This window comes from Dermacentor variabilis, chromosome 3 (assembly GCF_050947875.1).
Source record: "Dermacentor variabilis isolate Ectoservices chromosome 3, ASM5094787v1, whole genome shotgun sequence".
In the NCBI taxonomy this organism is placed as follows: domain Eukaryota; kingdom Metazoa; phylum Arthropoda; class Arachnida; order Ixodida; family Ixodidae; genus Dermacentor; species Dermacentor variabilis.
In genome coordinates this window covers 16,375,123-16,402,804 of record NC_134570.1, presented here as the reverse complement: position 1 = coordinate 16,402,804, position 27,682 = coordinate 16,375,123, and the positions used below count along the sequence as shown (strand labels likewise).

The following is a 27,682-nucleotide window of genomic DNA, read 5'->3' as shown; positions in this document are numbered from 1 at the left end:
CATTTATAGCTACAACGCAAGAAGTGTGTGGTGTAAAAGTTGGAGTTGGGCATGTAATAAAAGGTAGCTGGCCCATGTCGTCGTCCAACTCATCCACGCTAAGGACGTTGTTGAAGGGCGGAACTTGTTCTCATCGAGAACGAGGCGTACAGGATTTATTTACAATATCTACATGAAGGGTGGAGAATGTTACATTTCATCAGTCTAGCATGAGTGAGAAACAAAGCACAACAATGAGCTGAAAACGGCTGCTTAAGTCCCCTTTGTCCTCCCTGCCGTCCAACCTTCGTCCAGTCTGAGCGTTCAAAGTCATCGACACCAGACATCAAAGTCGACCCACCCTCAAAAGCAGGTTGCCTTTAAGGGCAAGGGTTCACTCTTCTGTACTTTTGTTTCACTGAACACACCGAGCGGAGAGGGACCTAACACTGATCACACCGAGCGGAGAGGGACCTAAAAGACGGGGGTTGTCACGCTTGACTCATGCTGGCGTGTCTATAAAATGACTGTGACGATTACTGGGAGCCATGAGAAAGTGCCGTAAAACACCCTTTTCCAGGAATTCTCTTGCTCCAATTACACCATGAAGGCGACAGCGAACCAACTAACAATACTCTATCTGCCTAATGTGGCTAGCCTTCTTGGTGCCCTGGGGCTGTCTGAAGGAGGCGCATTGTTGTCCTCATGAAGTGATTCGTCGCAGTGGGCTGGGAGAGGTTCGAAGGTCACTACCGCTGCAGGCCGATCATAACGCTAGATGACCAATCTTTACCAGATTGCTAAAATTGTTCTAATGTTCCCGTAAGTGATCATTGAGGCATCTTCCCTTCCGTCCAATATATGTATTCCTTCTTGTAGTCTAAAGGAATATGGTAGACCACTCCTTCCATGCATGAAACAGACTGGAAAAGAAAATGCCGCCATTACCAGTTGCCGGAAATGAAGTACTATGCAGACTGTAAAGAACCAGCACCTGGGTCGTCTGCGTCCCTTGCCTGTATACCGTTTCCGTGTATCAGCGAACATGTCCTGCATGTCTGCTAGCCACAGAGTTAGTAGACTTGTTAGCTGCTTCGTACGCTGTGCCAATGCTGTTACATGCTTGCGATGTTCCTTCAATGTGAAGTATTCTCAGAGTCCAGCTGCTATTCTTGATCTTGCCTCCGCTTGAAGGAGAGCGCACTGGGGTGGCCAAGCTAAAGGCACGGATATACTAGTCCGGCTTAATGCGGATGCGATCCATGCATGGTGAAGTTACACTGCATTGGTGGACATTAGACGCTCTGGAGTCTAGTGTGGCTGGTGCAGGAATAGAACATGTCCTATCGCATGCATGAGCCACTGGAACCGGGTGCATGGTGCGCTAGCTTGGCTGAACAGCAGCATGCTGGCCTATGTACAGTTCGGGTTCACTGAAGCGAGCGTGTTGCGTGTGGACATTTGAAAAACAAAGAAGTGCTCGCTCTCCGTGCACTTGTGCGCTTGCGCTGTGGCAACAACTGATCACCACACTGCTGTCAGCAGCACAGGGTAAAATTTTAGCTATCTTAGTATCTGTGGCATGATGAATCTGACTTCACCGACCACTGCCTGGCACACTGTAAATGTTGGACTCGTCGACCAATCAAACAACTATCGCCATCTGTAGAAAATGATGATAAGTAGCTGAAGCTCAGCATGGCCGGGCTAGAGGGGTCAGTGCTATGTGCGCAAAACTCACAGCCAGAGAGACAGGACTACAGCCGTAATAAAGCCTTGCCCATTTCGTTCTGGCGGCACTACATTCCTGCCTGGCATGCCGCCACAGCTACACCATGGCTGCTCCATCGCGTTCTTCGTGACGAAAGCAGCATATGCTTCCTGCTTGTTTCTGGCACTGTCAGAAAGGGTTTTGTTTGCCTACTTCGACGCGTCCGATGTAGACATGTGAAATGTCTCGAAGATAATGTACTACCGGAAATGAGCGCTCAAGAATATTGCCCCTAGATACAACTTGCGTTTGGTTTTCGTGCCGCTGTGGCTTACAGTACTTATAGTCACTCCGAGAAAGCTTTCGCTAAGCAGATCTTGATGAGTAAGTGACTATGCTGTTGAAATGGAGCTTGTGCAGCTTTGTCAACTGCAGTTTACGAACCTTGTGCGTGTTGGCTGGTCCATGTCGCACTTGCCTGCCGTGCCACTGCGCATGCTTGTGCACTGAAAGCTGGGATAGGGAAGATGTGTTCGGCCTTCCTTTACTGCTCAGCCAGGGCTCGTGTTCGAGTATGTATTTGAACTCCGACGGCCATGCAACGCATCAGCATTCTAGCAACAGCTCAAATCGCGAGCGCAACAGGGAGAACGCACGCCAAGAGAGACACCTGTCAACTCGTAAATGATGAGCGAGCATTGCCGAAGATCGTCATTGCAGGCATCGTTGAACCTTCAAGCCAGGCGGGACTTCGGCGTCGACGAGAAAAACGTCCATCGTTGGAGGGGACAACAACAGCATTTTTTTGCGTGCACCGCATCGAGGATGGCATTTAGTTGACCAAAGAAAAGCCGTAACCACAAAGTGGAAACAGTTTTGGCCGACTTTGTTCGGATGCAGAGAGCAGCTGCCCTTCCAGTGACAACAGAAGTGCTCCAAGCGAAAGCTAGGGAACTTTCGAGGGAGCGAGGCCCAACGCCAAAGGATTTCAAAGCCAGCCAGAGCTGGCTTCAGAAATTCATGAAGCGCTTCGGTTTCAGCCTCCGACGTCGCACTTCAATCACCCAGAAGCTGCCAAGCAATTTCGAAGAAAATCTGATAGCTTTTCAGCTTTACGTGCTGCGAAAGAAAGAAGCAGCAGGCTACAACCTTGGGCAAATCAGCAACGCCGACCAGACGGCTGTGTATTTTGATATGCCAGTGGTGTACACCGTGTATGAAAAGGGTGCCAAGTGGTGAAGGTGCGCTCTTCAGGCTACGAGAAGCAGTGCGCAACTGTGATGTTGTGCTGCACAGCTGATGGACATAAACTCCCTCCTTATATGATATTTAAAAGGAAGACACTGCCTGCTAGAGAAACTTTCCCAAGAAATGTCATTGTGTGGGCAAATGAGAACGGGTGGATGACGGGTGCGATGGTGGAAGAGTGGGTTAAGATTGTGTGGTGACGGCATCCAGGAGCCCTTTTGACAAAGAACTTGCTCCGTGTCGTCGACTCTTACCGTGGGCACTTGACCGACAACGTGAAGGCTGCGCTCGCCCAAGCGAACATAGACCTCGCTGTCATACCGGGCAGCATGACGGGCCAGTTGCAGCCACTTGATGTCAACATCAAAGAACTTTTCAAAAATCGTCTGCGGAAATATTACACGGACTGGTTGACTGACGAAGACCACATGCTAACGGCAATGGGCCGCATCAAACGTGCATCGCTATCGCAGCTTGCGAGCTGGGTAGCTGCAGTGTGGGACGACATCCCAGGTACTTTGATCGTGCACGCCTTTAAAAAGTGCAGCATATCTAGTGCGCTTGACGTTACCGAAGATAGTGCACTGTTTGAACGTGACAGTGACAAGGAACACAGCAACAAGTTTAGCAGCGACACCGATGTTGAATGAGCTCTGCATGCTCAGATTCAATAAATGCTGTTTGCATTTTGTGAACGCTCTCCTCGCTTTTTTTGTTCGGCCTACAGTTGAGGTAATATATATATTTTTTTGTTGGCTTCGGACTTTAGGGGGTCGGCTTAGAATCGGGGTCGGCCTAGATTCAAGTAAATAGGGTATACATTAAATTCAGCCCAAGTGAAATCTTGTTGCGGTTGGCATTTAAGAAATACAGACTACTGGTAGGTCCCATGACAATTGCCACTTCCCACACTTGGTATGCTTCGCCGCCTATTGAGACGAAGCTGACTTTCAGAAAGTGGCATTATGCAATGCACCGCGTTTTCCCAGCTTCGAAGCCACTGGCAAGGATTACAAAGGTGGAATCAACGCCATTGCTGGTAGTGGCGAATTTTTTTCAATGAAATGCATGGCACGGGACATCGAGAAGCTTGGTAGCGAATGTCGGAGCAGCTAGGCCTAGCGTTGCTGCAATGTTACCTCTGTCTGTTTTTATTGCTTGTGCATTAGGAACTGCGAGAGCCATTGAAGCAGAGGAAATAAAGTGGATACACCTTTGACATATCCTTCAAAATATACTTTTCATTGCTGGTTCATACCCCGCTGCTTGTTGCAAACATTAACTTCATTGCTTTCCTTACTCTCTTTCTTTCATCGTTTATCTGGAGTGGGGCAAGAAAACGTAATTCCTTTTCCTAAAGCAACACTTTGATTTATATGCAATGAACCACCTTTCTTTCAGTTTTTACACTTTGTGTACATTATGCTCACACTTTTCAGCTTTTTTTTTCTTTGATAATGCCATATAATAACTGTGGGAGTTCTAGTTCTCATACTACATTTCTAGATTTACATCTGTGTAGAGTTGTGTGGTTATAGATACATCGCCTTTTAATACACTACTTGTGTTTAGCTTGCATTGCTTGACTAGCCGATGGCTTCTTCCTCGTCAACTTAAACGCATTGCATTGATGTTTCAGTGTTTAACCAGGTAGCTCAAGAAACAAAGGCTGCTGCTACTGACTCACCCCTCAACCTGTCCCTGCAGGTGGATGCTGAAGATGGCGTGCGAGCGGCTCGAGCAGCTGTTGAGCAGAGTGGCACCTGTGCTTCTGTTGCGGCAGCCTTGTGCCAAGCATCGCAGGGCCTCCTCCGGGCTCTCCACAACCTGGTGCACCAGGCCTTTCAGCTGCACCCATTACAAAAGAACATCGCTTTATGTCCAGTGCAGGACAAAACCTTCTCCCTACCCAATCACCTCCATCTTGAGTCAGCTGATGCCATCCTAAGACTGCAAATTTCCTAATCTCATTACACCAGATCTGCTGTTCCCTTCTATGTTTTACCTCACTTGATAACGATTCTGTGACTAACAGACCAACAGTTATCAGTTCTATGCATTACATGGCCTGCCCCACTCCATTTCCATCACTGGACTGGCCAATATAGCCACTTACACTACCACTCCAGTTCTTAACTTCTTTTTAATCCTTCAAGGAAATCACTTCTCAAGAAAATAGTACACTCCATGTCAACTTTAGCACTTTCTGGAACTTTCTTATTAAGAAAAAAAGATATCTCGTCAGATCACAAATAATTATAATTCTTTTGTCTGTCAATTTGAACTATTGTCAACTCACATGTATTATGATTATTCGTCCTTGTGTGCTGTGCATAAAATCTTTAGCTGCAAATAAGTACATTTAAAGTCAACGATCAATTTTTCGGACATACGTGATAATTCAGATGCCTTCATGGTGCTGCCATATAGAGCCAATAAGCCACCCAATAAAGTCTATATATAAGAACGTCTGAAATTTCAGATGCTGAAACTCTTTGCCTTCTGATTTTTCTTACCTTTTGCCATGACCACAGGTCCAGAATGGCATTTTTTGAAGTCAGCACTGCTTCCATGTTAATTATCTTGCAGCTTCGAACCACCCCTCTCGCCCACCCATACAGTGGTAGTTGTGGTAGTAGTTTTGTGCCTTCATTAGGCCTAGTTGCTTTAATGTTCGATATCACTTACTGCTGTTTAGGGCTGTGTTTTTCATTTAAGGGATCCGCCGCTGTGAGCAATGGCGCTGACTCCATCTTTGTCATCCTAACTGATGGCGTCGAAAGGAAAGAGTGATAAGGGTTTGAAGCGTTGCATAATACAGCGGTGTTACATTGTCAAACATATGCGATGTATTGCGGTGAAGCATGCTAAGAGTGCAGAAGGGCCACTGTCATGGGATGTAAAATGTGTTCCTTAATTACACATGCGTGTACCCACCATCTCTTGTGACAGTACGAGCACCAAGACACCTAATAATTGTACTGGGAGGCTTTTGAAGCTAATTCGTACGTGGCTGCAGTGATCTGAACCTCGAGGGCAGTTAACGGCGCGCATCAGTTTTTTTCAGACTGGCCGATTTTTGGGACGCTTTCACATTCACTAGGGAGTCCGAAAAATTGAGCGCTGACTGTGTAAGTAATGCAAGAAGAAGCCATGTTTTCTATCTTTGAATTATCTTGCATTTTGTACTTTGTAGTACAGTCGACTCCCACTGATTCAACCTTTGAGGGACAGCCAATATTTGGTTGAATTAACAAACGGCAGCAAAACGAACGAATTCAAATGTTTTCTAGCTCGAAATAGTCTGCAATATTTTTTTTATTATTTATTATTACTTCTCTCCTTGCTCTAAGTGTGACTAAACCAGAACGCTGCGAAGAGTGCCAACATACTTAAACGTAATCTTAAAAATAGACAAGGCAGATGACTCAACATGGGGTCATGACATAACACAAAACAAGCAAGACCGAATGAATTCAGGGGTGCAATGAGCGTTGTTAACTAAATGTTTCCATAGAAAAGCATGCTAGAGAAGCAGTAGCATTGTCTACTGAATTTATTTTGTCTTCAAGCTTTTAGCAAAGGCTTTGCACCAGTGAAGGGGCACTGATGTGGGTTGAAATAACCCAAGTGGCAAGCTCTCATGTTCAAACTATACTACCATATTTTCGCAATTCTAAGCACACCCCGCTATTTCCACAAAAAAATGTCGAAAAAAGTTTGCATGCGAATCTAAGCACCCCCTTTTTTGCGAGAAAGAGCACGTAGCTAAGGCTGCCAAGCGTGCTTGCTCATCCTGTGGTCGAGCCAGAGCTGTCGAAATCCCGTGGCGGCACGGCATCAGTGGTGTATCTCCGGCTCCTTGAGCACGGCCGCCTGCATCGGCGCGTGCGGAAGTGGTGGTTCCCCACCACCACGCGCCGATCCAGGCAGCCGTGTTTTGCGTTGCTGCGTTCCAATGCTACGCGACAGATGGCAGCACAGAACTCCAAAAACGAAGCCACTCCCCAAAACTGGCCGGAAGTGACCCCGATAACTTTATCAGTGTGTTGTCACGTGGACTTGGTATTGGTAGCACTCGGCAAGTTTCGCGGGCATCAAGAAGGGGGGGGGGGGTCATTTTAGATTTTTCAACTCTAAGCACCTCCCCCCCCCCGCCCCCCACACCTCACTTTGGGCATCGCGATCGTGAAAAAAAGTGGGTGCTTAGGATCAAGTAAATTCAGTAGTTTTTCTTCCATAGCAACCGGATATGGTTCTCTTCCAGGACTTATCAGCACATTCTAATTAAGCTAAAGTCTAATTAACAGAAGTCAAATTAATGAGAGTTGACTTTATAAATTTAAACTGAAAAGTAAGTACAGATAAAAAACAACATACAAGAACACAGTGCACATGTTCAATTTTGTCATGCCGATCATGTCATGAGCTTCTTTTAATTCAGGCCTGCAGCACTACTGGTTCACAGCATTTCAGTACTGCTGTCATCTTTCTGCATATCCTTTTAACACAGTCTGCCCGAAGGCATGACCATGATTATTAAAAACAAAGGAGGCTACTTGCATCAACCCAAGAACAAAATCAATTAAGTAAGTTCTCGGGCTTTATGTGACAGAACCACAATATGATTTTGCAGAATGCCGATGTGGAGGAGTCCAGATTAATTCTGACGACTTGGGGCTCTTTAAGATGCACCCAATGCACGATACACAGGCATTTTTGCACTTCGCCTCTGTCAAAACGTGGCTGCCATGACAGGACTTGATCCCGTGACCTCGAGTATAGCAGCACAATGCCAAAGCCAGAACAGTGGCTTTGAACAAATTTGGAAAGTGCAGCACCTCAAAAATCATTTTGCTCTGTGAGACTGGTAATAAAATGAACTTTCTGACACAAAACTAATCATTACTATATCACAACTTTTCCATTCTGTCTCTGCTAATATACAACTACATACTGCAAGAGGTCACCACAATTTATCCCATGAGTTAGGCTGCCACCAGCACATGCACCACCTGTTACTTTGCGAGTGTGTGTGTGTGTGTGTGTGTGTATATATATATATATATATATATATATATATATATATATATATATATATATATATATATGTGCCAATAAACGGGGTGTGCTCTTTTTGTTAAGCTGAGAAGCACCTCTGTGTCACTCGGTCCCTGCGTGCCCATGCTTCCAAAGCACAAGCCACGAGACATGGTGTCAGTAGTGAACAGTAACACCCCCAACCCAAGGCCAAACGACAGAACGACACCACAAGAGAACAACACCATGATGTCCCTTGAAACTAGCGCGCTGCCGAAAATGTTTGGATTCAACTTGCATCCAACAGCACCATTCGACTTCGCGAACCCAGGAACTTGGCCGACATGGCTCAGCCGCTATGAAGACTACGCGACGGTTTCAGGACTGACAAGCATCAGAAGACATGCAGGTACACTCTCTGTTGAGCAGCATGGGCCCAGATGCCCGACCACTTCTTGAGACCACCTCGCTCGACGCCCCTTCGCTTGCCTCATACCAAGTGACTGCTGCCTGCTTCACTGACCACTTCGTGCACCCGGCAAACAAGCTCTATGACTCGTCACAGCTCTATGGGCGTGTTCATCTGCCCGAAGAAAGCATCGACACATACTACGTGGAACTGTGCAGGATGGCGCAGCACTGCAACTATTCCTGAGCTGATGTGGAGCAAAGGTTTGTACATGACCGGTTCATCGTGGGCCTCTGCGACTCCTGTCTCTTGGACCAGCTGTGCCGAAACGCAAGGTGACACTCAAGGAGGCCTGAACACACGCCTGTCAATCCGAAGACGCCAACAAGAATAAAATGTTCTCCCAAAACCGCACCAAGCACTCCTGTGAGCTGCACCTCGACAGCGCAAAGCCTCATTCGCCGCACCCGAAAGCAGAGTGCTTATGCAGGCCATCCACATGCGAATTCTGCAGCCGCATGCCTCATCCACGTTCGAGCTGCCTGGCATGACACTCCGCCTGCAACTTCTGCAAAAAGAAAGGCCACTTTGCTGAAGTATGTCACTTAAGGAATCTTAAGCGGAAGTGTGAAGTGTGAAGTGAGAGTGGAAGTGTAATCCGCAAGGTCGACAAGCCAACACTGTGGTAGGGCAGCTAAAATGGGGAGGTGTGAAAAGCGCAGCGCGTTTTGCTTGCCAGAAAGGGTCCCTCAGCATGCCGCTGCCGCTAGGGGTTCTGCTGCAGAGGGCACTGGGCCGTGACGCCACCGCCGTAGCAGATTCCTCGTAGGATCGGCATCATCATGGGGGTGCTGCTGCATTGTTTTTCTTTATCATTTGCGCGGTCTTTATTTTACGCAGCTCATGCACTTTTGTGGTAAAGATGCTCTATGAAACAAAAGCTGGTGCTTTATTCCTAGCTGCAACTCTGGGTGCAGGTCAGCCACCAAAAAAGTATTGTTCCGATTACCGGTGTGTAACACTCTTGAAGAAGTTTGCACCTTTTGGGGCGTATCTTGTCTCACAACAATAATCTTCATCTGTCTTGCCCTCATTTCCTTTCTTTAACGCTGCGAGCCGGGTATTTCCCTATCTCGAAAGGCTTGTGCATTATCAGCGTGACACAGCATTCTCAACAGGAAAGTAGCAAGCGCAGAGTTTTCAAGAAAGGAAATGCAAGCAAGGCAGAAAATGATTATCGTTGTGGGAGAAGATAAGCCCCAAAGGGTGCAAACTTTTTAAGAGTGATAATCATCATCCGTCTTGCTCACATTTCCTTTCCTTAATACTGTGAGCCTGGCAATAGTTTCCAAGTAACAAACAGCATGCGCGTTATCAGCGTGACACAGCGTTCTCGACACGAAAGTAGCGAGCATAGCATCGTCAAGAAAGGAAACACAAGCAAAGCAGATTATTATTGCTCTGGGACACGGTGTAAGAGTAGTTTAGGTGAGAGAACGCCCGCGCCCAGCGCCCTGTCATAACATTCTACTTTTGGAGGCAGCCGACAGATGGCGCGACCAACTTTTCCCCGCTCCGCGAGCGACCGGGCCACACCGGCACGAGCGCTATACGTTGCGTTGGGCCTGTATTTCCTTGAACTGCGTGGTTAACTGGCCTTAAGATTTCCTCCTCTGGTATTCTACTTTGGGGATGTAAAGTGTCCTTTATTTACACAAAAACATATAACCTCTTCTAAACAAAGCGTCGAAATCAGTATACGAGGGCCTAGCGCGACGTGGCGTTGATGGAATGCACATGTGTTTAATAAAACACTGTCTTTTATTTCGCATTGCAGGCTTCGTACTAACTCTGCCTGTTATTATATATTGCCGAACATTACCCTGTGCAAGGAAAAGACCCATACCAATGCCGAAAAGATACACGGGCGCACCGCCTCGGATGTTAGCGTGACATTATGATAACATGAATTATATCCATACTCGCCCCGCAAAAATCATGAAGACGCTTCACTCCATGAAAGTCAAAGCTCTTCGAAATTTATTGAACAATTCTGACAGAAGCACAAGTCCGGAAACAACTGGTTAATGTGGGAGAATAAAGTGAGGGAAAATATGGCACGGCAAAGTAAATTTCAGCGCTCATGCAGTCGCTTCGAACCACGGGCTCACACAACTTTTGACAATTTTCGCAAGTTCTGACTCTTTTTGTCTTTCTGGCTTTTCAACTGCCTGCAGTATTGACGCATACGCAAGCACACGTAGTAGTGGATCAGTTTCGCAAGCATGTCTTCTTTGTGAAGACTGCATGGAAATGTAAACTGGAACTTTTCCAGAACGGCATCAATTGTCCTATCGAACGCATGCCTGTCACTCGCATATTTTTCAAACTTCTGCTCACATTATTTGAAGAGATCAAAAAGATGGATATTCGGGTGCGTCAGCCTGCTTCTCGTTTTTAAATTCACCAGGTCGGCTTCAGGCACGTTTGCGATCCCTTTTGTTCCCTCAAGCGCCTCCTTGCAAATCGTACAGGAGGCCTCATTTGCGAGTTTTCTTGAGACAAAGCCAGTGACGTAGTACACAATGCAGTCTACAACGTCTGCGTCGCAGTCGTTTAGCTCAAATATGTCATCACATTCCCAGCTGCCTTCGTCGATCAGCCCATCAAGCTTCTGCTTTAATTCTTGCAGTTTTTTTTGGCTGCTCCATACCTGAACTCTGATATATCCCCCTTAAATCTGCCAGAGTAACAATGGCAGCCTGACTGTTATCAGGCGCTGCACAGTTTCCAAACGTTCCAAACTGCGGAGGTTTTAACAAAGAATACATGCTTAGCATGCGGTATAACTGCAAGAATGTGGGAAAGGTCGGATGTTCATTTTGACCTCCCGCCTGTCTGATTATTCCGAAAAAGCATTCTAAGGGGTCCTGGTTCATTTTGGCCGACAACACGTACTTGAAACCGCAGTCCTTTAGAAGGCAGGTAGAAAGTTGTTGGACAGATTTCAGCGTAACGCGCAAACCTTCGGTAGTCGACTGGGTCAAAAAGAGGTCTTTTGGAATGTCACTGTTTACAACCTGTTGTTCCCATGAGTCAAGCCGTTCAGATGCAGTTTAGAGAGTAGTGAAATCTCTGCTTCCTGGTCGAATGCCCTCTGCAGGGTACCAGCGGTTTAGAGCGTCGAACAGGTCGTTCAAAAAAAGTGTAAATTTAGCTGTCGGTTCCGCATCAGCCAACCTTGGCGCACCTCTGCGTGCATAAAACATGATTCCTTTGGCAACAGAATTGCTGAAAAGCTGTGTGGCCAGCTTTACCCTCATCTTCAGCATGTTCGACGGGTTTACATGGTTATAAGTAAGCTTGGGGCAGACTCGAAGCGCACCAGTGTTCTTGCTGTCGGCAACAAACACAGCGTCGTAGCACGACCATCTAATAAAGTGGCCATCTTCTTTGAGAACTTTCTTGTCGTGCAGACAGTTCCTAATGCACTTAAAGAGATGGGGTGCGTCGGAAAAAACGCATACCTTTCTTGAAGTGTCCGTTGGGTGCTCAAAGCAGTTGACCACTTGTCCGAGTATTCCACTGATGCCGAGCTGTTTCCACATCGCGCGGTTCGTGGAAGCGCCGTCGCACACAACTCCGTCGACAAACAAGCCGGCTTTCTCTAAATGTACAATACACTGAATCAAGAGCTGAGCAAGGAGCGTTCCCTTTGTTGACCCTTTCGATGCAAACACAGCCACCGGCTGTAAATAATTTTCTCCGAAAGGAGAAAAAGCAAAAACAAGACCATGATCCGCCAGCTCACTGCTTTGATTTTCTCTCTCCCCATGATCGACGAGACCAGCGTAGGTCATCGTTTTTGAGTTTACAGCCATTTCTTTTCTCACTTGAATTTCATCCGTTATCAGCATTTCTCGGCGACGAAAGGGAGTTTTCTTAGAGACTTTCAGCTTCAAGGCTTGGAAGAAGTTTTCATCGAAACCACATTTCAAGCCCACCATGCTGATGTACTTCCTTACAGTACTAACACATGGCAAAGGCAAAATGTCATTGCTTCGCAAAAAAAGAGTACGTAGCAGGGCTGCGTATGTGTAGAAGGAGACACAAGAGAATCCAGTCCTCTGTGTATCGCCGGTTTCTTTTTGTTGTGCTCTTGGCAGCTGAAATGCATTCCTCTAACAAAAGCAGCTGCGCTGGTGGCATATCCAGTGCCTGGAGTTTATCTTTGACGTCTTCATCCTGCAATTTTGTTAGCTCTGTCCTGGTGTCCTGTATCTGCTTGATCAACTGTTTGTTGCGCTTAATAAGTCGCGCTCGTGACTGCTGGAGCGCTGATTTTGCCCGGCGCAAAGCTTTGAGCTTTTCCTGCTGGGAAGGCTGCACGGAAAGCCTGATGCGTTTCCATGGTCGCTCCTCTTTCGCTCTCGCAGCTTGGCGTTCGGCGTGCAACCTCAAGGTGTCAGCGAGACCGCTGCAGTGATGACATATGGCTCCTCCAGGCAATAGTAGTAGGCACTTGTTGTGTCTCCAGCTCTTCTGGGAGTCTACCGAAGCACACTCCGGATGCACACTCGGGAAGTCCTTTAAACTCGGCCCTCCCCGGCACACGTTAAGGCTATCAATGGTTTGGAGCATGACTTTGATATCAGATGGCGACGTGGCAAACGAATTTACACCAACAGCAGCACAATCAATGGGCCTGCCAAAGACATGCACCTCAACTGTGAGGTCACTCTTCACATGCAAAGTCTTTCTATTGAAAATTACGGAAGAACCGTCCCTTTGCCTGTGTAATTACCTGTGCGACAATAAACACAATGTCTCTCACCCCTTCAATGTCGGTGCGATGTGCTGCCCATGAATGCTGAGGTAAGCAAATGCTGCCCGCTTCGTTGAAGAGTGTTTCAAACGGCGAGGCCTTGCAGGTCTTCGCAACGCAGTCGCTTTCATCGGATGAGGACACAGGTTGAGTCGTGTCGGCGAGCAGTCTTGATCCAACTACGCTGGTGCTCTATTGAGAGGCTGAACAAGAGGCTACACAACCAGATGGTCACTTCGCTGTCTTGCGAGGGCTCTTGGTCCGTTTTGAAAGGTAGCTCGGCGCCCCTTCGAATATAGATGGAATGGCATCTTTTGTGAGACCCGCTCTTCTCTCGCCGGACATTAACACGTGGCCATCAACTTCCGCTGACCACGTCTTCAAGATGAAGTGGGGAGCAAAATGCCTTTCGCAAACACGATCTGTACTTTTTAGTACACGGTCCACGCGAGGTATTGCTCGCCACCACGCTTCGAGCCTTGCGTCATCCTGGGGCGGCTTGAAAAGCGAGTACTTCTCCTTACACAATTTGTATACAAAATGGCACGAAGCACTTCACCATCGCACAGCCACATAGAATAAGTCGATCCGAGAGTTAGATCTGACTAAGCGCGCGTGCGAAAGCAGGGACAAGCCCAAGCAGACAAAAACAATCGAATGGCGCGAAGGCGAAAGCGGGAGACCCGGGGAACAGTCAGTAGCGCCCTCTGTTGACCGCCGTGTAAGCAGAATGCTCCGACCTCCTTTCTGCGTAGCGGCGCGCCCGCGCCGTTCCCTCACCTAACCTACTCTTACACCGTGCTCTGGGACAAATATACACTCCAAATAGTGCAACTGTTTTAAGAGTGAAAGATGTGTTTCAAAAGTGGGCTCGTGCAATATTGAGAGCTGACAGGCAACTTGAAGAGAATTCAGCCTAGTCTATTACACAGTGGGCTATGTCGCAAGGAAGCGGATTCTGTGTATCAGTACTGAACGATGCAAGGCAGCTTGCCTCATCAATAAAACCAATATGCCCCCAAATTTGCCAGCAAAAGCCTCTCCGCAGGAGAAAAAGAAAGGAACAGGCAGTGCATTCGACTCTTGGCTAAATGTGTTACATTGGAATCGTGGTGGAATGTAAAGAAAGCTCCAAGTTCTGACAATTCTGCACACGAAAGGAAGATCTGAACAACAGGATCTAACACAAGCTGAATGAATGTGGAGCTCTGATGTACTTTCTCTCCTAAATCAGGTGTTCTTTTGCCATGTCAAACCACGTCAGCCTATCCAGTTTCTTGCTGGTGAGAACCACGTCTCACTCTGATTCCCTCTCGACGCAAATGCTTTCACAGACATCAGAAAAGAAGAATAAGCTGCATGATTGGAGTATGCCATATGTTAGTGCACACAATCAAGAAGAAAAAAATGCTTAATGCTCAAAACTTGCGCGCAAAGTAGCACAAGCGAGATTCCTCAAGCATGAGCAGCGCTACACTGTACGCAGTCTGCTCCACTCTGGCAGCACCCTTGTGTAAAGCACCACATGCAGCACTGGTGCGCTTTGGGAACAAGTTTCCATAGCTGCTTTTCACATCTCCCAATTCTAGCCACCCTAACTGTGGTGCTCCAGTCTCACCACCGTCCAGAAAGATTATGGTTTCTACTATCTGTGCACGGACTTGACCCAGCTAAACAAGGTCGTCCTCTAGAAATGCCACATTCTACAAACTGTTGAGCAAGTATTGAGCCTCGTCAGCTACACAACTTTTTCTAAGCTGGACGCGACCACGAGCTTCCACCAGGTGAAGCTCTCTGTGAACTCCAAAGAGCTTAACAACGTTCATCACCCCATTTGGCTGATACTGCTTTTGCCGGCTCCCCTTTGGCATCCCCTCCACGCCAGAGTACTTCTAAAAACATATGGCCAGAATCCTGGAGAGCCAAGAAGGAGTCGCCAATATGACGGATGACATTTTCGTCTTTGGGCGCGCCCGCCAGGAACATGACGCCAGACTGAGTCAGGTGCTGTCTCGCATTGCAAAAGCAGGCATCACGTTGAACCGGGACAAGTGTCGTTTTGGGGTATCTGAAGTCTCCTTCCTCGGAGTCGTCATCTCAGCGCAGGGCATCAGGCCAGATCCAGGCAAGGTCGAGACAGTCAAAGCCATGGAAGCTCCAACAGACATCTCTGGTGTCAGACGACTGCTAAGAATGGATAATGATCTCTGCAGATTCTTGCCACATATCTTGGACATCACAGCGCCCATCAGGGCCCTGCTGAACAGGTCTGCTAGTTGTGTGTGGCAGCATGAACAAAGTGCAGCATTCGAGAAAATCAAGGAACTCTCAACGTCAGACCGGTGCACAGCCAAGTACCACTAGTTGTACACTACTAAAGTTTCTGCAGATGCGAGCTCATTCGGACTCGGCATGGCCTTACTACAGATGCAACTCTCTGGAAAGCACTGCCCAGTCACATTCACTTTGAGGTCAATGACCAAGACCGAAGAGCATTACAGCCAAACAGAAAAAGAAGCTTTGGCGATGACATGGGCTATCCAATGGTTCAACAAGTTCTTCCGTGGCATCACCTCTGACATCGAGACAGACCACCTGCCGCTCGTTTTTCACTCTTTGGCAAGATTAAGTTGGACATGTTGCCACCTCGTGTACAGAAACTCCAGTTGAAGACTATGTGATACCAATTCCAGATGCTGCACATATTGGGAAAGCTGCTACCATTGCAGATACCTTGTCACGCATCACACAGAAGGCATCCAGTCCCCTAAACACAGTGGAACTCTTTGCAGCACAGGTGGTCCGCTACACGTCGGATGTCTTGCCGCTTAGCCCAAAAGATGTGCGACAGGCACAAGAGTCTGATGGCAAGTGCAAGGCCTTCACAGCGTGTTAACAGGGGGTATTCAGAGACCTGGATCGGGAAGAATTGGGGATAAAAGTTAATGGAGAATACCTTAGTAACTTGCGATTCGCTGATGATATTGCCTTGCTTAGTAACTCAGGGGACCAATTGCAATGCATGCTCACTGACCTGCAGAGGCAAAGCAGAAGAGTGGGTCTAAAAACTAATCTGCAGAAAACTAAAGTAATGTTTAACAGTCTTGGAAGAGAACAGCAATTTACAATAGGTAGCGAGGCACTGGAAGTGGTAAGGGAATACAGTGGAACCCCGTTCATACGTTTTTCACCGGACCGGGGAAAAAAAACGTAACAGCCGGGAAAACGCAACAGTGAGGAAAGCTCCGAAAATGAATGAAAAAAAGTGCAGCTTCAACTATAGACAGTTTATTTCCACAGAGTGCGCTTAGGACCTAAAAAAAAGTCCAGAATTGTGGCTTGCCGTTTCTTTCGCTCGCTAGAAATCACCACACGTTTCTCAATAGCCTGGAAGGCCGCATTGCTGTCAGCGTCGCTGTGAGGTGCGACGTACCTGCGGAGGAGGTCCAGAGCCGCAACGGCTTTTAGAAAGCTACGATTTGGCAACTCCCCGGCATCATGCGGCTCGTGCATCGCAGTCTGCGACTTCACTCGCGACCGAGATCCCAACGATCTCGGCGATGCTCTGACATTCTGACGTCCCGACAACAACATCTACGGCGACGTAGTCGTCGTATGTGACCGCCATTTTGGCTTTTGGCGAGTTTTGGCCGGGCTTGGCTATGGAGCTGGCTGCAAGAAGCCGCACGCCAATTCGATGGCGGCCTCTCGAACTGGCGTGCGGCTTCTTGCAGCCAGTTCCATAGCCAAGCCCGGCCAAAACTCGTCAAAAGCCAAAATGGCGGTTGGAGCGCGTTGCCTACTTTAGCCCAGGCGGGTTCGGGGGGCTAAGTTGCGACGTATCATGCGGGAACGTTTTCACAGCTACGACGTAACAGCGGGGTTCCTTATACATTGGATCCTATGGAAGCTATGCCGGGACCGGATGAAAACGACGTAGCAGCCGGGAAAACGCAGCAGTGAGGAACGTAACAGCGGGGTTCTACTGTACATCTACTTAGGGCAGGCAGTGACGGAGGATCCGGATCATGAGACGGAAATAATCAGAAGAATAAGAATGGGCTGGGGTACGTTTGGCAGGCATTCTCAGATCATGAACAGCAGGTTACCATTATCCCTCAAGAGAAAAGTGTATAATAGCTGTGTCTTACCAGTACTCACCTACGGGGCAGAAACCTGGAGGCTTACGAAAAGGGTTCTACTCAAATTGAGGACGACGCATCGAGCTATGGAAAGAAGAATGATAGGTGTAACGTTAAGGGATAAGAAAAGAGCAGATTGGGTGAGGGAGCAAACACGAGTTAATGACATCTTATTTGAAATCAAGAAAAAGAAATGGGCATGGGCAGGACATGTAATGAGGAGGGAAGATAACCGATGGTCATTAAGGGTTACGGACTGGATTCCAAGGGAAGGGAAGCATAGCAGGGGGCGGCATAAAGTTAAGTGGGTGGATGAGATTAAGAAGTTTGCAGGGACGACATGGCCACAATTAGTACATGACCGGGTTTGTTGGAGAAGTATGGGAGAGGCCTTTGCCCTGCAGTGGGCGTAACCAGGCTGATGATGATGATGATGCAAGGCCTTCAGCTCCTTCTGCCAGCATGGCTGGCCACAGAAGTCCAAGCTGCCGCTGCACCTCTCCAAGTACAACTCGGTGGCAGGAGCCCGGATACTCATCCCTTTGGCTGGCGGTCTTGACACTGTTGCACGGAGGACATCAGGGCATCAACAAGACCAAGCTCTGGCTCGGGAGTCAGTTTGGTGGTTGAGCATATTGGCAGGCATCACCCCTCTAGTCACCAACTGAAGGCAGTGTGCCTCCACCCTTGTCAACTTTGCAGATACCCTGGTCTCCACGGTCCTACTTGGACGTCCTTGGGAATTTCTCGGCATGGACCTGTTTCATCTCAATGGCCAGACATTCATCCTGGTGGTAGATTATCATTCAAGGTCCCCAGAGGAGGTGACCTTGAGGAGCGCAACGGTTCAGGCAGTCACTGACACTCTGAAGAGCATCTTTGCCCGCCATGGAATCCCTCAAGAGGTCAGGCCAGCCAGGCAATGGCCCACCATTTTCATCGCAGGAGTTTGCAGCGCTTGCAGCATCATACGGCTTTGACCATGCGACCAGCAGTCCGCACTACGCTCAATCGAACGGAAAGGCAGAGAGAATGGTTTGGACAATCACGGACCTGTTCCACAAGACAAAGGATCCTCATCTGGCCCTGCTCAGCTACCAGGCTACCCCAGGAGTCAGCAGCTTCAGGCCGGTCTAGCAGTTGACGGGACGACAACTAAGAACCAGCGTTCCCAAGCAAGGCTCCCAGCTACGTCCCAAATGGCCATCAAGGAAAGACGTCATTGGCAAGGATGCAGTCTACAAGCAGAAGCTGACTGACAACTACAACTGACATCACGGAGCTCGAGACCTGCCACCACTCTGAACAGGTCAGCATGTATGGGTGTTACTCGAACAAGCTAAGGTCACGGTCTTGAGCCCGGCACATAGACCAAGAAGCTATGTGGTGGAAACGGAGTGAGGTGGTGTCCTACAGCACAACCGGCATCACCTCGTGCCTTTTGCACCATCTGCTCCATGACGGAAACCACCGCCACCAGAAGAGCAACAGCCACCACCTCCAGTTCTGCTTCAGGAAGTGCCAACCCGACGGAACCAAGTCTCCCTCGGACAGTCCCTTGCAGTCAGGGACCACAGTGATGGTGGGACATGAATGTGTAATGGGCGGGTTGTCGCTCCGCCGGACTGTTTAAACTTGTAAAGCGGAACCTGAGAAGTGTTTGGATTCCTCCATCTTCCATCTGGTGCTCAAGGGGGGGAGATGTAGAGGCCACCACAGTTTAGCCCGTGCAGCCACAAGTATGTGGCGCTACCTGTGACTTCGTGTGTATATACTATATTTGTGCCCCCTAAAGGGAGTGCATATTTTTTTGTTGAGCCAAGAAGCGCCGCTGTCACTCGGTCCCTACGTGCCCGTACTCCTACGGCACAAGCCACGTGACACGTACAAGCACTATACTACCATGTTCAACATTAGCATCATACCACCAAGATTACACCACTACAAATTACACTAATGGATAGATTCCCAGTTCAAGTCACAGAAATGACCCCCACATGATGCACATCTTCCCACTACTATACAGTTGTTATTTTCAGTTGTGAGTGGTTACATTTAGGTACTTCAATTTCAATCTGCAAAATTTGCACTGTCTTTCTACAGGTGCCTAAGAAAGGCTTACAGCGATATGTGTAAGATGGCATACAGATACCATACAGTGCCATCAGTGATTTGGCAACCAACACCGCCAGTGGAAAGACCTTCCTCTACGACATGTAAAGCAGACAACAATTCAGAGGAATAATGTAGAGTGCATGGCATAATTAGAGTATCCTGCTGCTGTTTTAAAATTTTCTAACTTAAGAAACAAAAGGTTGTCATTTGCACAATTGACTGCATGTTTACCTGAACAAGTCATATGTAGGGGAATGTAGCATTAATGAGAAGATTAAGACCACAAACAATTGTACCCTGCCATACCAGGAACTGTTTACAAAGAGCACAATTACATTTGTTAATTGCGTCTTGTGCATTAATTTATGGCCCAACAACTTTCGTACATGCTGTAACATCTTTGTCAGAAAGGGTGAATGAAAAAAGCTGAAAAATTAATTGTTTCTGTGATTTGTTACTATAGCAATGGTATCATGTTTATGCTGCCTACTGTCAGAATCATAATTGTTACTACAGACTCTTAACAGCGACACCGAGCAAGAGTACATCACATTTGTACAAGAGTACAAAAATTACCACTGCAGACAGAAAGACAATAAATACTTTTCTAAATAAATTAGCTAGCTGTGGTGCATTCGATAAACACTACTCCTGCATACCTTCATAGAGAAACATGCAGTAGAAAAAGACATGAGGAAAGTAAAGAACTAGAGAACAGAGGAAAGAAACTGCAGGGAAACCAGAGAGGCTCACAAGAAATGCAATGCTGTATGAAATCAAAAGCGTGATGCCAGCAGTAATTGCACCACTGCTTGCAGACTGCTTACACTGCTTGCTCAATGGTTGGAAAAACTTATAAAGTAAATATACCATTTTCTTCCCTTCAAAGGGCAATGCAAAGCCACAGCTGAGAAAACGCATGACCATACCATTACCAATCAGTAATGGTTATCCAGGTGTTTCACCATGAGTGTAGTACTTAGAAAAGTAAAGTATGTACCAAACATACAAAACAAAAGAATAAAAGGGGTCTTGGCCCACCACAATGACTTTGCCCACTTCACGAATGGGGATGGCTTCTCTGTCCTTTGGAGTTGCCAGCAGGTCAAAGACGCTCTCATTGTAGATTTCGAGGAAGGAAACCTTTGCAGTCCAGCAACCTTCCTGCTGTCTAGTAAGACAGGCAAACAAGTCTCGCAGAGCCCGTGGGATGATGCCCTCGTTGGCTGGTGGTACTTGGCTATGATCGTAATCAGTGCCCATGGTGTACGTCTTTCCAGAGCCTGTCTGGCCATACATCAGGACACAACAGTTGTACCCTGCAAGCCAAAGAAAGACATTATCGAGCTATTAATATTAGGTTTACTGATTTCCAAACTTTTCAATTTATCACTAAATATGTTTTTTATTACTCTGCATTCTGTTTTTTCATCATATTAGGTTTGTAAAGATAAAACAATCAAGGGCAAAAAGAAAAAAGAGTTAGCTGGTAACTGCCCCCAGGATTGGCATAACTTATTATTATGTCTGCCAGTTCTAGAAGAGAGGTGTGTACAAAAATTATAGCCAGTGAAGGAGAAAATTGAAAAAAAAAAAGGGGGGGGGGAGAACAACACCAGAATGAAACATGCAGCTACGTCACATTCATTGTACAAAAATGTCTGGCAAATGAAAAAAGAAGAAAAAGGGAAACAGCAGGTGCAGCCAACACTGCATGCATTATGGAAGACAAATGATTACTAATGCTCGGATAACTTGTACCACTAATTCATTACGACAAATCTGAAAATTTAACAGCAACAGCAGTTAAAAGCTTGAAACTGGGTTTGCTTTGTTCGTGCCTATCGTGTGGACTCGTGCAAGGGCTGCACTTATTTTTTTTCCCCAATTTCGACGAGGTACGGCCCTTGCATGGGACCAAACCTTTTGGTCAAAACGGTGACAAAGTAGCCTTGACTTGTGCACACTCCGGATCCTTGGATGTACCATTGCATCAAAGGTTAATGCGCAGCTCTCGCCATCTAGTAGAGGCATGTGGAAGTACACAGTGCACAAAAATTCGCCGATGCGCACGCATGGTATCAGGGCACCAAAAGCGATTGCTTCTGCACCGGAATTTTTTTTTCTCGAAATTTTGGGCTGCCAAATTGGGGATACGTTTCTTACACGGGCCTATATGGCGCTTTCTGTTATGCTGACAATGGTGGGAACGACAATGGCATCACTGTCAAGCCTTTGTCATTACGTTGCCATCAAGCCAGCTCCCCACAGGGCAATAGAAAAGTTTGCCCACGACTGCCAATGCACTGCCTGCACTGCAGACACTCCAAGCACCACCTAACTGGCTTGCACAGCATGGTATATTGGCCGACCAGTGAGTAAATCTCTGTCCTATGTAACCAAACAATAAATGGCAATTGAATAACCTCCTACATATAGAGATGATAGAATAGTACATGACACTCGATGGTTTCATTATATAAGTGTAAGAGCTACGATGTTGCAACGCATCACGCATTAAATAATATAAACATCGGGAAAATGCAACGATTAAAGCCAAATAGGCCCTTGGGTTATTTAAAACAAAACTGCCCACAACTGGGATTTAACTAATGTTTTCGCAGCAATGTGTAACAATGTGTACTTTAGAGTTGGACACCCTAACCACTGTGCTTTCATGCAATGTTAAGGCTTAGTAATCTGTGCAAGGTATTGAGCTCCACACAGACTCCATGTCTGGTGGCACATGTGCGCCATAAGAGCAAATTTAGTAGGTGTGAGGATGGCATAGCGTGCATAACGCAAATAAGTTCTCGGGAAGACAGCATTGTTTGCTGCTGTCATAGTAAATGAGTTCAGCACTGAAGGAATCCCCAAAGTCTGCTGACTTTTTTGTTCATCTGTCATGCCTTCAATGCTATGTAAGAGCTCTCATTCCGAACAGGGCATTCAGGTAACGCAAAGTTCCTTGTTTTCCTAAGCAGTGTAATGCAGACATGGTGGGGCTATTGGGGCCTATAGTGGCTTAAAGATGCATTTATAGAATACTAGAAAACTACAGTACGGTTTTTATAGAAAGCTTCTCTTTTATATTCTATGCACTCATGAGTATACGTACTAATAACAAATGCCCAACAGCACACTTGTTTCACAGCATGTTTACTAGTTAATAGAGTTTGTACCCGACTTTATTCAGCATAATGCAGATGCTGGTATAAAAACTAGTAGTGTGTATACACACCCTGCATTTATTCAATTATGGTTCTCTATTGTATGATATTTCAGTTTATTACACATAAATCAACTATGATAATTTGCACACAATCATGTTATTATGAGGAGTTTGGATTATTGTAAGCTGGCTGTCCTCACACAGTGTGATTCCAGCAAGGCACTGTATCCAGCAGCAACAAAGCAAGGCATGTATGCGACATGTTTGCTTGTGTGCTTTTTGTATTTCCTTTAATACTGCTATTTCAATTTATGCTTTACTACATGCATGAATGTAAATACATGTATATATTTTTTAGCTATTTTCATATGAATACAAGCACAGGAACTGTAATTGGCCACAGTATGCAGAGCTAAACATGTTCATTTGATACAACACCCAAGTTTCTAAAGCACATAATGACCCACTGATATGACAATGTCGAATACCAAATAAAAAAAGGAGGATACAAAACATGAGATTCATGGCATCAAATGACCTACCAGTGGTGACCTTGCCAATCAAGTCCGCAACACAGCGAGTATAAAGTTCCTCCTGCGTAGTGTCTGCATCGAATGTGTAGTCAAAGCTGAAACCATATTCACTGGCCACGATGAGTTGTGCATTTTCGGGCACCACCTCAATGGGGCTCCTCGAGTCATGGCTTTGTTCTTCTGGGAACGGTGGTCTCACCCTGACAGCAACTTTGACTGTCTCATCCACCATTCCTCCTGTTGCTGTAAAAAGTGGGTAGGAATTTTTCTGGTGCAACAGGAATTGCTCTGGTGCGACACCTATATCAGGCTTATACGAAAATGCAGATGGGATTTACAGTAGTAATAAATAAAATTTTTAAGATTAAATATGCAAATCCTTCGCAAGGTTTTTCACAAATTAAATAAACATGCAAATCCTTCATAAGGACTTTTACCTAAGGCATCACAGAGGAAGAGATTTTTGGTAACGCATTAAATGTGGCTGCAGACGTAACACACATTTAATTAGGTACCTCATCAATTATGAGGTACCTAATTAGCAAGAACACAAATTAACATTCTGATTAACAATTACATTAAAGGGCATATTGTAACTGTAAAATTGAAATTAGCAAGCATGCCAACTGAAATCATCTGGTAGAAATCCTGGGATTAGATGCCAGAATGAAGCTTTCATCACAAATGCACAACAGAGTACATGTACAATGCTCAGACTGCATGGCAGCTGGCCTTTTTTGTGCCACTGGTGAAGGTTGAATGATTGCTGATGGGACTAAATGCAGTCACAACACATCACAAACCAGGGCGTCTACCAAGTTGACATTTCCAAATTCCCCGAGTTTTCCAGATTTTCCCCGAGTGCCTGTACAAAATTCCCTAAGTAACACAGAACTTTGTTTTATGTCAAGGCAAGCTGACACCATGTCGCCCGACACTGTCACTCTCCATTAAGCATGTTAAAAAATTTTTAAAAATGACTTAATCCAGTTGGAATAGTAAGGATTAGTGTTTATTTTATTCAAAAAGAAAATAAACAGGAGGGGTAAGTAAAATGCACAGCGAATAAAATCTCTACAAAAAAAATACAAATAAAAATACGAATAAATTCAAATACGAATAAAAAGAGATGCATACTGGAGCAAATATCTTCAAATATGAGCTGTTTATGTCCCTTGATAGCAAGCTCATTGGTATGAGGCCCGAGCTTTGCCACAATTAAGTGAGATTCTCTCTCAGTAGCCGGAAAGTCAACCTCAACTCTCCTGACATACTCTCAGCCTGCACACAACGCCTCAGTGTTGCATTTCACTGCTTTAAAGAGTTCATTTTGGTTTGTATGAGCGACACCTGCATCTCTGCTTCCGCCAACACTTTGCTTTTTGACCTCAAGCTCCTTCAAAGAAGCGGCGGCACAGTTCCTTCCCCATTCATTCCTCATTGTGTAGTTCCTGTTTTTAGTCCTCCTTCAGCTGTGCGTTCGCCCCATGGGCTATTTGAAGCATCCTCTTGGTCAGTTGTACAGTCAACATCCGATTTTTCAGACGATCTAGGGGCCACGAAAACATCCGAAAAATCAGGCAGTGCGAAAGAACGAATGCACGTCTTTTCTGACCTTAAGGGCTCAAATAACTACAGGCACGTCCAATAAAGTTCTGAAGACCTGCCAGTACACTTATTAGGCATATTGGTGCTCGTACTGTGACAGGAGGCGGCGGGCGCACGCGTGTATAATTAAGGAATACATACTGTGTCCCGTGACAATTGCCCCCTTCTCACGCTTGTTAAGCTTCACCGCGTGACATTTCTGTACTAAGCCGAAGCTGACTTTCGGAAATTGGTATTTTGGAATGGGCCGTGTTTTCCGAGCTTCGAAGCCAATCGCAAAGATGAGTCGGTGCCATTGCTGACAGCAGCGAATTTTTTTAATGAAAAACACGGCACAGAATGGCAAGAATCCTAATAACGAACGTCGAACCAGCTTGGTCTAGATTTGCCACGGTGGTGGCTACGGCTGCCAGCAGATCTGTGTGAGAGCGCCAGTCTGGAAAATCTGACGGCGAAGGGTTCTTGCATCCAAAATTTCAGACGTTCTTATACATTGATTCTATGGGGCATGTGGTGGTGCCACGAAGCCGCCCGAATTATCGGGCATGTCCCAAAATTGGCCATCCAGATAATCAATCGGTGACTGCACACTGATTACAACGAAGGCACCAAATAAAACAGCAGATGAAGGAAGGCGACACGGGACAACCACATACACTAGCAACTCCTCCAGCCAACGACACAGCATCAAAGACAATTCGTCACAATTCCTCTCTATTGCTTGAGCCAAAATTAGCGCGACTTTCGTTCACTTTCAATAAAGCTACAGATAATTTTTCCTGATAGAAGCGCAACTTCCCTGAGTTTTTCCTCAGTATTTCCAGACTATTCAGAATCCCTGAGTATTTCCAGTTTTCCCGGTTGGTGGACACCCTGACAAAAGCACACACTTTCATTTTATTACAAAAAGATGCATGAGGTCGGTGTCCCCAGCACCCACCAGGTGGTGCAAAAAGTTCTGGCAACCACGTACACGCTCAGAGTATCGCGTTTAAACTGCTGAGCACTGTACATGCATATTCCACTGTGGCACGGTATGAGCACAGGTTCTTGTAGCTCAGTACGCCTTCATGTCGGTCCGATACACCTATTATAGTGCCAGCACTAATAGGCCTACTTAAATAATAGAGTCTATCGGCCTAATCCTGTTAGGTTTGTTCTGGAAGTACTAATACACAGTGTCAAAGGAATAGGCTATTAGTTTTTGTACTATAATTGTTATGAAAAGGCAGAGAACGATCTTCAAAGGCTCACTACATTTGCAAGGAGTAATGTTATGGAGCACTCGATCAACTTAAACCAAGTTATAAGGGTCCAATCAAGAAATTGCAGAATCCAGGTTGTCCTGAAGCTGTCCTCCCCTAGCGAAAATTCAAATAGAAAATCTAGTGACCAATAAGGTTATTAACAATTAATAGCCTATTAGCCTAAAACAAGGGTCTCAAACATGCGGCCTGCGGAGCCCTGTTGAGTGCAAGGCCTGAAATTAACCTTTGAAAGACAGCAATGGTTCTCCCAGAAAACAGCCCAGATGAGCGACGACACAATGACAGGGAGTTTTGCTGCTTCTCAGCTCATAGCTATACCTTCCAAACTGTTTATGGAGGGTGTGTTCATAAGAAGTGCCAACTAGAAGTATGAGATGCTGTATGTGGTAGCATGAAGATAACTTTTGAAACGATCAACCTTTCGCCAATACAGTCGCTCAATGTGTTCAACAACTTGTGGCACGAGTCTGCCCCATTTTCAATTGCTGTGGACAAGAGCATCGACATTACCGACAACGCTCAGTGTGACAATTTCATCAGAGGCGTTGCCGATTGTCGTAATGTTACAGAGAAGCTGTTTGACCTGCTGTTCATAAAAGGAACAACCACTGATTCAGACATTTTCTAGTGCTTGAAGAAGGGGTCAAAGGGGCATAATTGTCGTGGGAGAAGCTTGTTTTCCTTGCAACTGACATTGCCCCATCAATAGAATGTGAGAACAGGCTTATCGGGCACCCGCAGGTGAAGCTGGGAGCAGTCAGAGTAAATTCTGTTGCAATCCATTGCATCTTTCACCAATGCAAACCACCAATGCACCAGTGCAAATCACAATAAATGAAGTACGTCATGAACACTGTGCTTAGCTCAGTGAACTTTATTCGGTTAAAGTACTGAACTATCATCAGTTTGCAACTTTTTTAGAGACAGATGAAACTGGACATAATGGTATTGCATACCAGTGTGATGGCTTTGTCAAACAAAAGGACTTAATTTTTTTTTTTTAAGTTGATGATAGGGATTGTTTGAAATTAGTGCCCTTGCATTTCTGTCCAACATTACTGGGCACCTGAATGGCTTTATAATGGTAAGCTTCACAGGAGGAACAAAGTCATCACTTCAATGTTTCCTGACATCCTTCCATTCAAGGCAAAGCTGCAACTTTGGGAGTGTCAAGTATGGCAGAGAGTGCTCGACCATTTTCATTGCCTGAAAATTTACATCAGGGTAGTCGGGACGCATTTTGTACTCTGCTCAACAATCTCCAAAAAGAACTTGACCTATTCCTGAACATGGCTAAGGAGTTCAAGCTTTTCTCGCTGCTATTCTCAGTTCAAGTAGAAGGGGCAGTTTTCAAGCTAGCTGAGCTTGAACTGATTGAGCTGTGGGCCAGCACAACAGTCAATCAGAAGTTTGAAAACATCTCTAACACAATTTCAAACATGAACGCACAGTCCCTAAACTGTATACAGAAAGCTGTGATAATATCCATCAAGTTTGGGATCACGTATTTGTGTGAGCAGCTATTTTCTTCAATGAATGTGCACAAATTGTTGCTGCGCTCAAGAACTGACGCAAATCTCTGGTTTGCAATAAGGATCATGTCAGCACAGAATTTAGCGGAGGGTATTCCAG

The 27,682-nt window shown here is 46.1% G+C and overlaps 1 protein-coding gene across 1 annotated transcript in view; it reads right to left on the bottom strand.

Moving 5' to 3' along the window:
* LOC142575187 (uncharacterized) overlaps positions 1–27,682 on the bottom strand; it is a 78,554-nt gene that overhangs the window by 46,419 nt on the left and 4,453 nt on the right. Inside the window, exons 2-4 of the mRNA XM_075684296.1 lie at positions 23,184–23,417; positions 20,511–20,788; positions 4,626–4,786 (exon numbers count right to left, since the gene is read on the bottom strand). Of these exons, the coding sequence (XP_075540411.1) occupies positions 4,626–4,786; positions 20,511–20,788; positions 23,184–23,417 (673 nt within the window). The remainder of the gene's footprint in view (positions 1–4,625; positions 4,787–20,510; positions 20,789–23,183; positions 23,418–27,682) is intronic.